The sequence below is a fragment of the Carassius auratus genome, unplaced genomic scaffold, assembly GCF_003368295.1.
Source record: "Carassius auratus strain Wakin unplaced genomic scaffold, ASM336829v1 scaf_tig00042172, whole genome shotgun sequence".
Classification (NCBI taxonomy): Eukaryota; Metazoa; Chordata; class Actinopteri; order Cypriniformes; family Cyprinidae; genus Carassius; species Carassius auratus.
The window spans coordinates 7,226-22,310 of record NW_020526704.1 but is presented as its reverse complement, the minus strand read 5'-3'; the positions used below and the strand labels follow the sequence as shown (position 1 = coordinate 22,310).

At 36.4% G+C, this 15,085-nt stretch overlaps 2 protein-coding genes across 2 annotated transcripts; one reads left to right on the top strand and one right to left on the bottom strand.

The window, feature by feature from the left end:
- The first annotated feature begins 610 nt into the window (after positions 1 to 610).
- On the top strand, positions 611 to 5,170 carry LOC113085759 (GTPase IMAP family member 8). Its single transcript, XM_026255249.1, has 5 exons — positions 611 to 739; positions 1,321 to 1,922; positions 2,032 to 2,087; positions 2,433 to 2,481; positions 2,710 to 5,170. The coding sequence occupies exons 2-5, from the start codon at positions 1,343 to 1,345 to the stop codon at positions 3,441 to 3,443; spliced, it is 1,419 nt and encodes a 472-aa protein (XP_026111034.1). The 5' UTR covers positions 611 to 739; positions 1,321 to 1,342; the 3' UTR covers positions 3,444 to 5,170.
- Positions 5,171 to 5,525: 355 nt separating this feature from the next.
- Positions 5,526 to 7,424, bottom strand: LOC113085760 (GTPase IMAP family member 7-like). The gene is made up of 2 exons (XM_026255250.1): positions 7,306 to 7,424; positions 5,526 to 7,136 (listed from the first exon to the last, which is right to left on the bottom strand). Exon 2 carries the CDS (start codon positions 7,132 to 7,134, stop codon positions 6,139 to 6,141), a length of 996 nt encoding a protein of 331 aa, XP_026111035.1. The 5' UTR covers positions 7,135 to 7,136; positions 7,306 to 7,424; the 3' UTR covers positions 5,526 to 6,138.
- Positions 7,425 to 15,085: the final 7,661 nt, after the last annotated feature.

Sequence of the window (15,085 nt, the reverse complement as noted above, 5' to 3'; positions counted from 1 at the left end):
CTATTCTTAATGTTGGCTACATATTACAGATTTAATGTTGAGCACATAATGTTAAAGGCTTCTTAAATACCATTACACTCGGTTGAAGAGTCAAGAAGGATGTGTTAATTTACTGTAGATTTCAATCTGTCATTAGTTGGTGACCCGGTTCTCGTTTCTGCTTATTTCATTTCAAATTGGAAAACAAATTATCAAAACGTACACGGACCGCAGTATCATCAGCTCATCGGTTCTTAAATCGGACGCGTCTGAAAGAAACGGTTGAGTGTACTGGTGATCCGAAAACCGAAGCAACCGTTTCTTGACTCGAGAACGAGAACTGCTCCAGCAGTGCGCGTGTTCGTTCATTTTCTGGCTCGGCTCAGTGTTTATCTTCAGTTCGGTCTTCACAGCAGTTCAGTCAGTGTACTGTTTGGGTAAATGAATTACTCCGTGATATTGGTTTATTCTGACTCAGAGGGAGTGTCAGTCACGTTAAAAAAGTTAACATCTTAAGTAATTTGTGGATTAATGCTTATTGGAGACGCGAACCATTTCAAACGATTCGGTTCGATTTGGTGAACTGGTTCAACCGGTTCACTAAGAAGAACCGGTTAAATTGAACGATTCGTTCAAGAATCGGACATCACTAATTTTTTACTGCGTACAAGGAAGTGAAAGCAAAATGGCTGTTGTTGTTGTCGTCGCTGACATATAGACCTATACATAGTCATGAAAATCGTTCACACTAGGATATAGGGTATGTATTATTTATTTTACTCCAGCATTTTAAACAAATATGTACAGTAGGCTAATCAACTCCGCTGATGAACAATTTCTGTATTTCAAATATAAAATGTTTTTGCAGCTTGGTAAAACGTTATTTGAAAGAAAACGTCTTTGAAGATTATTTGTATTTTCTGTAATCGGTGGTTTTACACGAGGAAAGCAGAATTCTCTTTTCAAAGGTCTATTTCGTCAAATAAGCAATATTAAATTAAGCTAAGATGCGGAAATGCGATGAATGCTAATGAGCTCTTGTTTGTATAATTTCTCGAGAGTATATATATAAAAAAGGGATTTTTCTGAGATACCAATTGTATTTTATTTAATTTCTTTCTTTATACATTTTAAATACATTTTAAATGCTAGCATTTGTTCATATTTCCCCCCTATAGGCCTAGGCACACACAAAATATTTTCATGTATTCCTTCAATGTCTGTGGGGAACACCAGAACTCAGAGTGACACCACAGATGAACAGAGAAAAACTATTTAGTTATTTACATTTTCATATGCAGATGTTGTTAGATAAATTTTCTCCCTTGTTGTCTGTTTAAGATCGTCTGAAATTGACAGCAAAATGACAAATGAGTCCTCATCTCCGCATTATCATCTGGTCCTGCTTGGGAAAGTTGGAGCTGGAAAAAGTGCCACAGGAAACAGTATTTTGGGACAGACTAACTTTAAATCAAAAAAATGTTTAAAGGCAGTAACACAAGATGTTCAGAGTGGAAGAGTGACCTTTAATGGACTGAATGTAAGTGTTTATGACACACCTGGATTTTTAAATCCTGCGGTTCAGAGTGAAGATATTGAGAGGAAATGCCAGACACTTCTTCACTTAGATGATTCAGAACCCACTGTATTTCTATTGGTGATTAGCACTGATAGATATACAGAACAAGAGAAAAAAGCAACTGATTTAGTTGTGAAGTTTTTAGGGGACAAGCATTTGCAAAACACCTGGATTATCTTTACTAAAGGAGATGAGCTACAGAGTAATGAGGTCACCATTGAACAGTACATGGAAGACTCAGAAGATCTTCAAGGTTTGGTGCAGAAACTTAACAACCGATATCAAGTTTTTAACAACAAACATGACCTAAACAACAGAACGCAAGCAGAAGAATTACTCCGAAAAATTATTAATATGAGTATTTGTAAGTATGGATTGTATTGGATTCTTGAATAAATACTGTATTATTGGCACACATTTTTATTGCTTACTGAGCAAATTGAGTACTTCAGATTTAACTCTTTATCTTGCAGCCCAAAACCAACTGAGCCACACAGCACATCATGGAGAAAAGGACCAGATCCAAGGGGTAAGTTAACACATAAATTAGCAAACACATTAAATTAAAAGAATAAGCACTGAACAAGATGTAGAAAAAACACACTGTGTTCTGTTTCTATAGCATATGTTGTCTTTTATTCCACAAAACAGCAAATGTTTTCTTAATTAATTTAAGCTGTCCTTGAGTCATATGTAAACATTCTAAGTACATAATTAATGTGTAAAAAAACATTTGTTTTTTTAACCAGGACTTGTAATTGTTACTGGTTACCTAATTTACTTGCCTGAAACCTCTTCTAAGTTCACTGTCTTATCTTCTCTCTGAATACAGTATCATATCTTCTATGAAACAAATGAATTCTCTGTTTTACAGGCAAAGGTACTGCAAAACCAAGATCAGAGACACTGCTCACCTTCTACATGTAAGTAATAACAATGGCAAAGTCAAAAGTTTAAATTCAGAATTGATAAAATGTATTTAACCTTAGTCATCAACTCAGTGAAGGGTCCCTAGCGAAATTTTGATTATGATTCATTCATTCATTCATTCATGTATTTATTTATTTAAATTCTGAGTCAGGAAAATCTGAGAAATTGATTCAGAATGACCCTGAAAAATGTGTTTCTGATAGTTCCTTGTTTTGCAACAGCTCCAGGGACCACTTCCTCTGATGAGAACAACAATATTGCTCCCCGTAAAATATTGCTTCTAGGCAAGACTGGTGTCGGGAAAAGTGCAACTGGAAACACCATCCTAGGAAGTGAAGTATTTAGGTCTGAAAAAGATGTGAATGCTGTAACTACAAAAAGTAGTGTGCAACACACAAACGTAGATGGGAAAAAATTGTCTGTTATTGACACGCCTGGATTTTTTGACACAAAACTTGACACAAAAAACCTAGTTATAGAGTTTGGAAGGAGCTTGCATCTAGCTGGAGGAGGAATTCATGCTTTCCTTTTAATATTTGAATATGGCCGGTTCACAGAGCAGGAAGCAGACATGTTGAGGCGTGTAGAGACAGTTTTTGGGGAAGATGTGATGAAGCACATTATCATTGTCTTCACACACGGGGATGAATGCAATCGAAGAAAATTAGAGTCAGGCATAAAAAATAACAAATTCCTGCCTAGTGTGTTAAACAAATGTGGGAATCGATATCATGTCATCAACAATAGAGACAGGAATAACCGTGAGCAAGTCAGTCAATTACTTCAGATGATTGACACCATGGTAGATGCAAATGGAGGAAAGTGCTACACCAATGAGATGATGGAAAAGGCAAATAAATGGCATTTTGATCAATTGTTGCAGATATTATGGGATATTTTAAACTGGGCAATAGAAATTTTGACAGGGTATAAATCCAATCCTAATAATCCCTAATAAGCACCCTCAATGCCTGCTGTAAAAATGAATTTAAAGTAGGGTAGACCGGGTATAGCTGTAACACGGGGAGAGTTGTAACACTACCAATTCCACCAACCAGGGATAAGATAGGAGTCATGTGACAATTTTAGTTTCCTCAGGCTTCCTTTACAATCCTACATGGAGGTTTTCCAGTCTGTGTTGCTATCTCTCCTGAAGCTACAGCAGAAAATCTAATTCTGAGGCAAGAAAGTAAAAAAAAAGAAAAAGATTTTGTTTAGTACTTCTACCGTTGTAGATAATCTTTTATGAGTTATATCAGGTCGAACTGTAGTTTTTCTAGTAAAGAATGGTATATCAACCTCTTGCTAATTTCAAAGCACCTTGCTAATGCAGCTAGCTAAACAGTGGGTGACAGTGGCAGGGTAGGTTGTAACACGTGTTTTGAAAGTGTTACAACCATCCCCTTACATACAACTAAGAACACTTTTGTGATTTTAATAATTCTACAGAATGCCTAGAAGTTGGGTGAGAAAAACAGATTGTGGAGTCAATGCCAGTCTTTTAAAAAGAGTCCACCTGCACTCTGATGAGATGCCGAGCACCTCGGGGTCCATCGTAGGTCAGTCGTTCAGTCCTTCAGTCCTTCACTCATTAGGCCATTTCCAAAAGCAGGCCCAAGCAAACAGACAGGTAGGGGTAGGAAGAAGAGGCGCTCGTAAATCCTCACTGATACACCAGTGAGGCTGGCATTGGAAGAGTAGTCGAAAAGGGAAAAACATCTGAAAAAAAATCTTTGGGAGTGAGAAAAGCAAAAACAAGAAGGTAAAAAAAAAACCTGCCGGGAAAAGGGTGAATGCTGATAACTCCTCTTCAGAAGAGGAAGATTTGTGCGTCGTGTGCATGTAACCATTCAGAAATTCAAGATCCAAAGAAGTGTGGGTCAAGTGTGTTTTATGTAGCTTTTGGGCCTACCAGGCATGCACTCCAGACCTGACCAATTTCATTTGTCATTACTGTGACTCTGATTAACAATTAATTTAATTTGTTTGTTATTGTCACCATTGTGACTGATAAAGAATGCATTTCATTTGTTCATTCTGTGGAGTGGGGGTAAATATGTGTATGTTAATTTGCTCTCACTCACAAACACACCCATATGAATGTGCACGCACAGACTTGCACACATAAACGCACACGTGTGCATGCACAAAAACACACAATATTCTCATACACTTCCCATATTCACACATATTTGATTGTTGCAGCTATTCATTTAAAATAAAACTGTTGTTGTAGCATATCACTTGGAGTACCCTTAGTTTTTGTGCATTTTGTCTACCTGTAACAAAGGACCACCTTGTATTTGTCATCATATCACGAAGTCTGTGATATAGTTTAAGAAATTTTAATTGTTTCCATTTGTAGTACACAAATGTGGGTACTTTGCCTAAAAGTTTCAGACGTGTAGCTAAAAAAAAAAGGTAGTTTTGGGTGCTGAAGAAAAAAGTGTTACAACCATACCCGGTCTCCCCTATCATATTGATTGAAATATTGTACACTTAAAATTCAAATGTACTGCATTGACACACTGTAGATTGAGGCGGATTAAGAGGTGGCACACAAGTTTTTCAACTTTGAACAAGATGCATCACAAAACCAATTTAAATTTAGAATATGCTCAAGTTTAATTGTACAGCCTCTTTTTAAACCCAGTGGTCTTGGACTTTATACTGACACATGTGTGTTATTACAATCATGATTTGTTTTGTAAATACTGTTTAGATTTTGTAAAAGCAAACCATTTATTTTTCTCACTTGTATTATATTTTCCTCTCTATTTCCTGCTTTTTGTAATGAAAAAAAAATGACTAATATTATTTTTGATAGATGCAACAACGAGCAACACAGTTTATCAAATGCATTGATAATACTGATGTTTACATTGTACCAAAACTTGTCAATCCCTGGGAGATGATGAGGGACTGGGCCCCTAAAGTTTTATTAAAGAAAACAGGATGGAAAGTGACATTATGTGCATGTGCTTAACTGAAATTATCAAAGACCCTTACAACCATTTATCTGTACTGTTAAGAATATTATATTGTATTATTTCCTTGTTTTTATTTGCACCAAACCTTGACTCATCATTTAGATATCTGATTTTCAAGCAGTTTCTGTTTGGATTTCTGCCATTTAAGTCGTTGGTAATTATTTATTAACATTCTGACATTGTTACAATAAACGTAAATCTGCTCAAATAATATTGTCTTTGTTTATTATACTTTTTATTTTTCATTGTTTAATCAAAGGACTTTATAACCATAACAAATTATCTTTTTTTTCTTTTTTTTTATGAGACACAACACTGATCAGAGTAAATCAATATATGAAGAGTTCAGATTCAAAACCCTCTAAAAGTCATCAGAAATTTTCTTCCAAAATTAGCATTTTTATCAAGCTCCTATGTTTAAGTCATTTCACTATAATGGTAATGAGAAGAAGATATTCAATGACATTAAAGTGAATTTACTGAACATAAACAGCCAAATATAAATGCAAATTTTAAAGGAGATTTTCAGATGGATTTTAGAAGGTTTTGCATCTGAACTCTTCATATTATAACAGTTAAGTTTTTAACAACGGCAATGCTAATGATATATAAAAAAAGAAAATGAATATTTTTGTGACCATACTGAGAATGACTAATTCATCATAACTTTCTGCAATGTTTCATCATTGTGGTATAAGCCATGACACCCCCCTCTGTTCCTCTCAATAATGTAGCTGTTAACCCCACTGGACCCAGAATAAACACACTGATTCCTCCAGCACCACAGCCACACAAGACTCCCAGCACTTTCAGATTTTTCAGAAGACTTTTTGTACATTTCCCAGCCTTACGGCACTTATTTTTCCATATATTTGTCCAAATGAGTCCGGAAGCAACACCTGCCAATGCTGATAAAACTCCCCCAGCACAAGCATGTAGAAATGCTTTAAAATCCCAGGACCCTACATTCTCCATACTCACACAACCCAAAGCTATCACAATGACAACACTGACCACATACAAATACTTTGGCTTCAGAAATATGTCGAGTGACTGAGTCTCAAACATTTGTAAAGTGTAGCAGCTGTTGTCATTTTCAGACACCATTCGCTGGATCTTCATCAGGAGTTTGGTGACCTGCTCTCTGTCATTCAGATCTTTGTTGTTCAGTAAGTGATATCTCCCTCCATACTCCTCTGTTAGTTTGGACAGCTCTGCATTACGTCTAATGAGTTGACTGATTGATTTATTTTGAAGCTCATCTCCATGTGTGAACAAGACTAATGTGTGTTTCATGGCGTTTTCACCAAACATCTGCTTGAACAAGAATATGGTATCTGCATCTTGCTGAGTGAAAGTGTGTAAAGGGAAAACCAGAAGGATTGCGTGGACTCCAGAAGAGCACATCACCAGTCCTCTCTTTAACTCCACTGTCAGATCAATGTCAGTTGAATTAAAGAGGTTTGGAGAGTCAATTACTGTAACTCTTCTGTTTGACACTTCAGCTGTGTGTTTTTGGCATCTGTCGGTGATTGAGTTCAGGCTCTTCGCGGAATCAAACTTTTGTTCTCCCAGGATAGTGTTTGCAGAAGCGCTCACTCCTGAACCGGTTTTACCGATCAAAAGAAGGCAAAGCTTGTCCGAAGTTGGCTGCATTACTGAAAAAAAAAACAACAACACAAAAAATATTCAGTTATGTTATAGCTTCAAGCCGTAAGTCGACATCATAAACGAGCGCATATCGGAGGCGTTTACAAAGTCACTTAATGCATACAAATTATATTATTCTTTCTTTCTTTCTTTTAGGACCCAAAAGCATCGTCTTACCTGTTTGTTCAGTGTCGGTCCAAATGGTTTACTATTTATACTTAATTATGGTTTGTGTGATCGCAACACGGAGAAAAATGCCGCAGAATGTCGTTGCAAAAATGGTGAAGGCTGGCTTCTTAAAATGGCTTCTGTAGCTACTTTCACTTTCGATGTCCCGCCCCCCTGAACTCCACTCATTGTTCTTATTCAGCTAAAGAAACTCGAGTTTCAGAATTTATTTTGTTGCTTGGCAATCATCAGCTGGGCTACCATGAAATTATATGTCTGTTCACACAATAACAGGGCATAAGGGTGTTATTTATTTCTAAAAGAGAGAGAGAGAGAGAGAGAAACCATGCGGGGCTCTTCGACATAACGGAGACAATCTGCTGGTCAAACGTGTTGGGGGTCGAAACTAGACAATATTGAATATTAAAGAATGAAGAACACACAAAATGTATTCCATTGAGGAAAACACAAGATTTTTGTTAGGACTACTTTAATGTTTAGTCAAACTTAACCCAGATAGCAAATGACATGTGGCCCAGTTCTGACCCACATCTCCCATATTCTTCTGGCCCACATACCGCGCGGAATGACGGCGATGACTCAACCTGAGTCTGGCTGACATATGTCAGCCACAACTGAACCAGATCTGGGCCACATCTCAGAAATGGTGTGGGTGACATCTGGGCCAGATCTGAACCAGTTTTGTCTGACAGAAGTCAGCCACAACTGTACCAGATCCATGCCGCATCTCACAAATGGCATGGGTGACACCTGGCCCAGATGTCAACCACGCCATTTCTGAGATGTGGCCCAGATCCGTCCCAGTTGTGGCTGGCTTCTGGGTTAGATATGGCCCATATTTACCCTTTCTAGACACAAAAGAATATGTAATTAATCCAGAATAAAGAAAACACTCATGTAGTCTAAACTGCTTTATTAAAATATAAAAATTAGACAAATAAATATACATACATGAACACAACTGCATGTATAGATATAAAACAAATACATTTACATTATTACAAAATAAAACATACAGATAAATATTTATAAATATAGTTAAATACACATTAACATTAAATTTACATTTAGCAGACACTTTTATCCAAAGCAACTTACAAATGAGGACAATGGAAGCAATCAAAATCAACAAAAGAGCAATGATATACAGGTGCTGGTCATATAATTAGAATATCATCAAAAAGTTGATTTATTTCACTAATTCCATTCAAAAAGTGAAACTTGTATATTATATTTATTCATTACACACAGACTGATATATTTCAAATGTTTATTTCTTTTAATTTTGAAGTTTATAACTGACAGCTAAGGAAAATCCCAAATTCAGACGCGGCAGAGAGGAGTGAGTATGAGAAACATTCAGATACACAGGCTGATTCAGTCTTCTGAATTGGGAGTAGCGAACATGCATTATAAACTTCTTTCAAATTAGAATCTGTTGGGGAGATAAAATGTGCAAGATAACATATATGTACTAATAAAAACATCAAACAAAACAAATGTATCTTTTACTCTCCAGTACTGAAAGCAGAACTGATAAGGGAGCCCTTGATACTGTGACACAGCTCTTTCAAATTAACATTACCTTTTTTGCAGTGGCGGTAGTTTGTATGTCCATCTATAGTTGCCATCATCTAAGGTCTTTTGAGTACTGGTATCATCTGAAGTCCTCACAAGTCCTGCAAGTCCTGTGCTGTGCAGTTTCTAATAACCCTGGGATGGACATTTGCAGAAACAGGAAAGCAAAGGGAGAAAGATTAGCATAGCTGCTGTTCATATCATTTCAGGCAATGTGAACTTTTTACTATTTCACCAATGGAGTACATTGAGTACTATTTTTAATCTAGTAGCTTTAAACTGAAATAATTTTTCTAGATCCCTTACTAAACATATTATTTGTTGTCTGTTTTTGGGGAACAGACACAGTCTCTATAGAATGGACTGCATATGCCAGAGTAACATTTAATACATTTTAATAAAATTTAACTGGGAGGAACATCATAACTGTAATTTACACAACCATTCAAGAGTTTGGGGTCTGTAAGATATTTTATGCCTTTATAAAAAATCTCTTATGCTCACCACGGCTCCATTTATTGAATCAAATTACAGTAAAATAGTAACACTGTGACTATTACAATTCAAAACAACTCTTTTCTATGTGAATATTATGTTAAAATGTCATTTATTCCTTTGATCAAAGCTGAATTTTCAGCATCATTACTCCAGTCTTCAGTGACAAATTTCAGTGACTGTTTCCACAAAAAAAATGAAGCAGCACAACTGTTTCAACGCTGATAATAAGTTTCTTGAGCAGCAAATCAGCATTTCTGAGGGATCCATGTGACACTGAAGACTGGAGGAATGATGCTGAAAATACAGCTGCACATCACAGGAATAAATTAGTTTATAATGTATTCACATAGAAAACAGTTATTTTAAATTGTAATATTATTTCACAATATTACTCTTTTTACATATTTTAATCAAATAATTACTACAGAGGTGAGCAGAAGATAATTATTACAAATTGTATCAACTTCAAGCTTTTGAACACTAGTGTACTGTATATTTGAGGTTTGACTTACTGTACTAGTCTTGTGGTCAATAGCATCTTGGAGATGTTGTCTTACAGTAGGTTCACTGCGACTCTGCTGGATGCAGCAGGCCATCAGCACTGAAGAATCTAGGAACAAAACAAGCAATTTGACACAGAGCCAACGATATTTAGTCTGCAGTTCCAGGTTTATTAGATGGAAACAAGCTAGAGCAGGTGAAATGCAAAAGATAAATAAATAAAATAACAGATTCATTGAGATATATGTTGTGAAAAAAATGCATATTATGTTACTTAACCTTTTCAGCGCTTCCTACATCTCTGTCAGCAGCTCCCTTCAGAAATATTGAAATCTTGGGACACTCCCTTCTGTTGCAGAAGGATTGTTTTGTCACTCTTGAAATCGCAGAACAGTTTTATGTTTACCATAAAAGATCAAAACAACTTTAGTTTTCTGCCAATTTTCGCGCTCCTTGATAACGTGACGTCATCGATAAACAGTAAAGTGTAAATGTTAAGGTTAAATAAATTAAGCAATTTCCAATCATCCATTGAAAGATTACCAACAAAACAGTCAAAAGCTATCATCTACAGATGAAGATTTGATTAAAAGCCCAAACTTTCATAAATAAGAGCACAATAGACAGGGCTCTCAAGTCTCACGCATTGGGCGTGAGACTCACGCATTTCAACCCGTTCACACGCTCACACGCCACACCTTGTATTTCTCACGCAGAGACATTACGAGGACAACGCCCACCAAGTTGCGGCGCTATTTTTTTAAACAGTGAAACAGGTAACGTAGAGGAATCAAGTGAGTTCCCCGAAGGCCCTGACACGCACCTGCTAATCGAATAAAAAAATATAGCTACCGATCAGCCAATCAGAAAATAGCATTGCTGTATCCGGGTAAGATTTTTACAGGCTCGTGTGCAACACAGATCCAGACGCTCGCTGAAGTAGGTAACGTTACGGTTACAGACTTGTCAAGACAATGACACAGATTTTCACTATATGTTTTTTTTTTATCAATATATTAATTTAACATTTTTTAAAAACAGTCTAAGATATGTTTTGGTCTGATGGTTATTATGACCCCGACACGCACGCAATTTTGGCCATTATACGTGGTCGGCCGTAGCTTTTGTGCCTATTATTAGCCCACTATTATTTTTTATTGCCAAAGTTACACGTTGAAGAGGATGCGGGGCTACTCTGACAGTTTTATATAAGAGACTTCTATAATAGGCCTATCCATAATACTTGTATGGCAGTATCCATAATAGTTTAAAAAAAAAAAAAAATTCTTTCCTTTTATTTTTACTGCACCTCATCCTGGTCCCCATTTTCAAAACGTTTTGCCTAGGCTATTTCATTATATTTTATCCAATGTATAATATTGATTATTGCATTCGTCTATTTCAAAGATGTCAGGGAAGAGGCAAAGGATCAATCTTTCATGCTTTGTTCTAAAAGATCTGGGCCCGTATTCATAAAGAATCTTAATGCAAAAAGTAGTTCCTAGTGACAAAATTCTAAGAAAATTCTTAGAAATGTGGGCGTTTACTTTTAAAATTAAAGAAAAAAATCCTAGTAAAGAAAAAAGTAATTCAGAAAGCATCTTATCCCTTAAAAGAGGTCTTAAGGTAAAATTTGTTATGAGCACAGACGAGGACTTTTAAGAGGCTTAAGAGTTTCTTTAGCAGAGGAGAAAATGGCAGAAAGATGAAGAGGCAGAAGAAATGTGTTGCAGACAATGGATGACAATGAGTTAATAAGACGGTATAGATTATATAATAATTTAATATAATATAATTTAATATATAAATTAAAGTAATCACTACATTACAATATTTGGCAACTGGGAACATGCAACAATGCAATAGTGATGATTTGGGTCTGTCACAACCTTCTGTAAGCAGTGATCACACAAACAATTACAGCACTTTCAGAACATCTTATTGTGTCGCAGTTCATTTCGTTTCCACTGGACATTCCCACCTTGCAAGCTCAAAAAACTGCATTTATGAATATAGCAGGCTTAGGTGCGCACAAGCAGGGGGAATGAACCGTTAATAGTTTGTCCATGTCTGCTTCTTGTCCCTTGCTGTGTCTGAATTTTCCTTTAAGAATGGCCTTGTGTTCATCCATTAACTGGGCTAACAGTAAACACTGTTCCTCTGTCCAGTTTGGCTTTCTCGCTCTTCTTGGCTTTGATTCCATGTTTGATACATTAAAACCAACACTCAAACCGCCACTTAAATAGGACAGCAATCACTGTAACTGGAAAGAGTGGACAATTTTTATCATTCTAAGCCAATCAAATACCTTATAGGAAATTAAAAGCATGGTAAATAAAAAAATAGAATTCATATACACACATATAATGTGTGTGTGTGTGTGTGTGTGTGTGTGTGTGTGTGTGTGTGTGTGTGTGAGAGAGAGAGAACGGTCAAATAGGAAAAATTACGCATGTAAATTTAAAGTGAGGATTAGAATAGACCCTATACTTAAAATCACTCTTTTTTTTCCTTCTTGGACAACCAGCCAATCAGAGTCTTCAAAAGATTGTGTCATACATAGCAACCGGTTCAACCCCGCCTCCTCACTAAGATAAACGTTTTTGTCTTTTCCTTACTCAGAGTTGCTCTCAGATCGGTCCCGAATCGCTTTTAAGCTAAGACTCCTACGTAAAAGTTTTTAAGCTAAATTAAGAGTTTTCTGAGAGGATTCTTAGAATCTTTATGAATGCGGGCCCAGCTCCCTAAAAAGGTGGCTAGGTCAGAGGAGGAGGCTGTGGAGAATACAGTAGGGGAGGGAGTTAGGGTGCCAGAAGAGGATGGGTGCATGGAAGAGACTGTGGAGGACCATAGAGGAAACAGTGGAGAACCCACTGGAAACAGGGAAAAAGAGAGGGTTATGTAGAGCAGCCACCTGTAGGTGTTCCTTTAAGAAGGAGTGGTCAACCCGATCACCATTCATCACAATGGGAACCACCAGCTCTTTTTACTGGTGCTTAGTCTGCAGACAAGATAACTCCTGTGTCCATCAAGGTGTGAGGGACATAAGCAGGGAGGCTTTCTAAAATAGCTGCATTAGTGTTAGTGCTTGCTCATTCAAATACCTATGCTGAGAGGGTTTTCTCCATGGTGGGATTAAACAAGACCTAAACCAGGAACAGTTTAGCACTTGATGGAACTGTGAAAAATGGCTGGCCTGGAACCACAGTGATTCAAATGGGAGCCACCAACCCCTGGCCTCAAAACCAGCTACCAACACCTACTATAAACAGCACTGACCATTTTTTCTCTCTCTCTCTCTCACACACACACACAAATAAATGCTGAATTAAATAAATATTATTTTATTTGTAAGAATATGTGTCATTTATGAGATCAGACACCCGTCCCCATCAAACCCCTGCCGCCATCGCGACCGCGGGCAAAATCTCACTCTGAACTCAGTTCAAAACTTGAGAGCCCTGAATAGAGTTATCATACCTGACGATACGTCGTCTGAAAACGGTAGAAATGCTAACGGACTTTTTCGAAGACATTAAACCATTCCTATAAAGTAAATAAACAACAGAAGCGAGTCAAATACAAATAAGAGAAGTGTCAACAACAGTTATAAGTAATATTTGTGTGATTTTATGGACTTAACTCACCTGAAAACAGTGAAATCAGCGAGAAACGGGGTGTTTCCTCGTGACATTTGCAGTGTTGCGCTCCGTTTCCATGGCAACTCCATCCGGTCCGCGCGCACGCCCATGAAAGCACGTCACGAATTAAAAGTCACACGCTTACGTTACATAAATAAACATATGAATAAACATATGCCCCTTATTTTTTTTCTGTAAGAGGGGGCGCGGCCATTTGTAAATGTAATGTGTCTGGCTTTCGGTGTCATTCCAGCTATATTAGCTGTACAAACACAGCTTGTTTTCCTGTTTACTGTTGCAAACTGCTGTATCTTACCATGTTATTTTTAATGTATTGTCTTAATTATGAACGTACTGGTTTGTAGTGCAAACAGTTTTACCGTTTACTGCACTTTGTTCTTCTTGTTATTTGCCTATAACCATGACCATAAGTCTCACACATTCACATACAATTGCTTGGTGGATAGAATTAGATCACTACATAATTCAAAATGTCATTCAATTATGATATTGCTAATTTAAAATTCATTTTGTAGTTCTATAGCTCAGTGCAAAATGCCAGGCCTGCACATAATAGTGGGACAAAGTGGCACTTTTATAGTTTAAGACTTTGTATTGTTGCTTTTACAAACACTCATATATGTATGTATGTATGTGTGGATATATATATATATATATATATATATATATATATATATATATATATATATATATATATATATATATATATATATATATATGTGTGTGTGTGTGTGTGTGTGTGTGTGTGTGTGTGTGTGTGTGTGTGTATATAAGGTGCATCTTGAAGAAATGTGAATATCATGAATATAACTTTTTTTATGAAAAATATATTATTAAATATTTATTCTAAAGATTCATAAAAAATTTAATGATTAGAGCTTAATTTAATGAATGTAATTATTGCATTTAAAAGTATAAAAAGGAGTTAAACAAATATTATTTAATTATTTAAAATGATTTTTAAAGAAACTTTGTCCTGTGGTGTGACAGTACAGGTGTCACAATGGAGGACTTTTTTTTTTTTTTTTTTAATCACACCAAAGGACGTTTCAGCCTTTTCTGTCAATTAATGACCTTGCTATTCCAAGCTAACCTGTCATTAGTGGCAAGCAAGACACATTTGCAAAATTTTCTTGGATTATGTAGCTTAACATGCACTTTTTAATAAAAAAAATAATAATTTAGGGGTGTCATATTAATGCACAACAAAGCATAAAAAATTTGTAGTGGTTCCGAAAAAGTTCAAAGGACATGGTGGCACACCAGAGGACATGGTACAAAAATGTAAAAAAATCGAATAACATTGCAGCTTCATAACAGGTCCGTGTAGGTCAAATAAATGTGTGTATGTATTTATATTACGTGTCCTGAAATATTATGGGCGTCCAGTTCTCAAAATAGTTTTAGAACTACTGACTGGTAAAGTAAGGTGATCTGCCAGGACGTGTCTTCAGAAAATGGCACATCTGGTCACCTGGTATAGGCCATATCTGGCCCACATACAACAAGCCAGAACTCAACCTAAAACC

Bases quoted from the DNA above. Each gene is read 5' to 3' on its own strand.
- LOC113085760 (XM_026255250.1), bottom strand. From the start codon at position 7,134: ATGCAGCCAACTTCGGACAAGCTTTGCCTTCTTTTGATCGGTAAAACC.
- LOC113085759 (XM_026255249.1), top strand. From the start codon at position 1,343: ATGACAAATGAGTCCTCATCTCCGCATTATCATCTGGTCCTGCTTGGG. The intron at 2,088-2,432 runs GTAAGTTAACAC...TCTGTTTTACAG, and splicing joins AAAAGGACCAGATCCAAGGG to GCAAAGGTACTGCAAAACCA. The intron at 2,482-2,709 runs GTAAGTAATAAC...GTTTTGCAACAG, and splicing joins ACACTGCTCACCTTCTACAT to CTCCAGGGACCACTTCCTCT.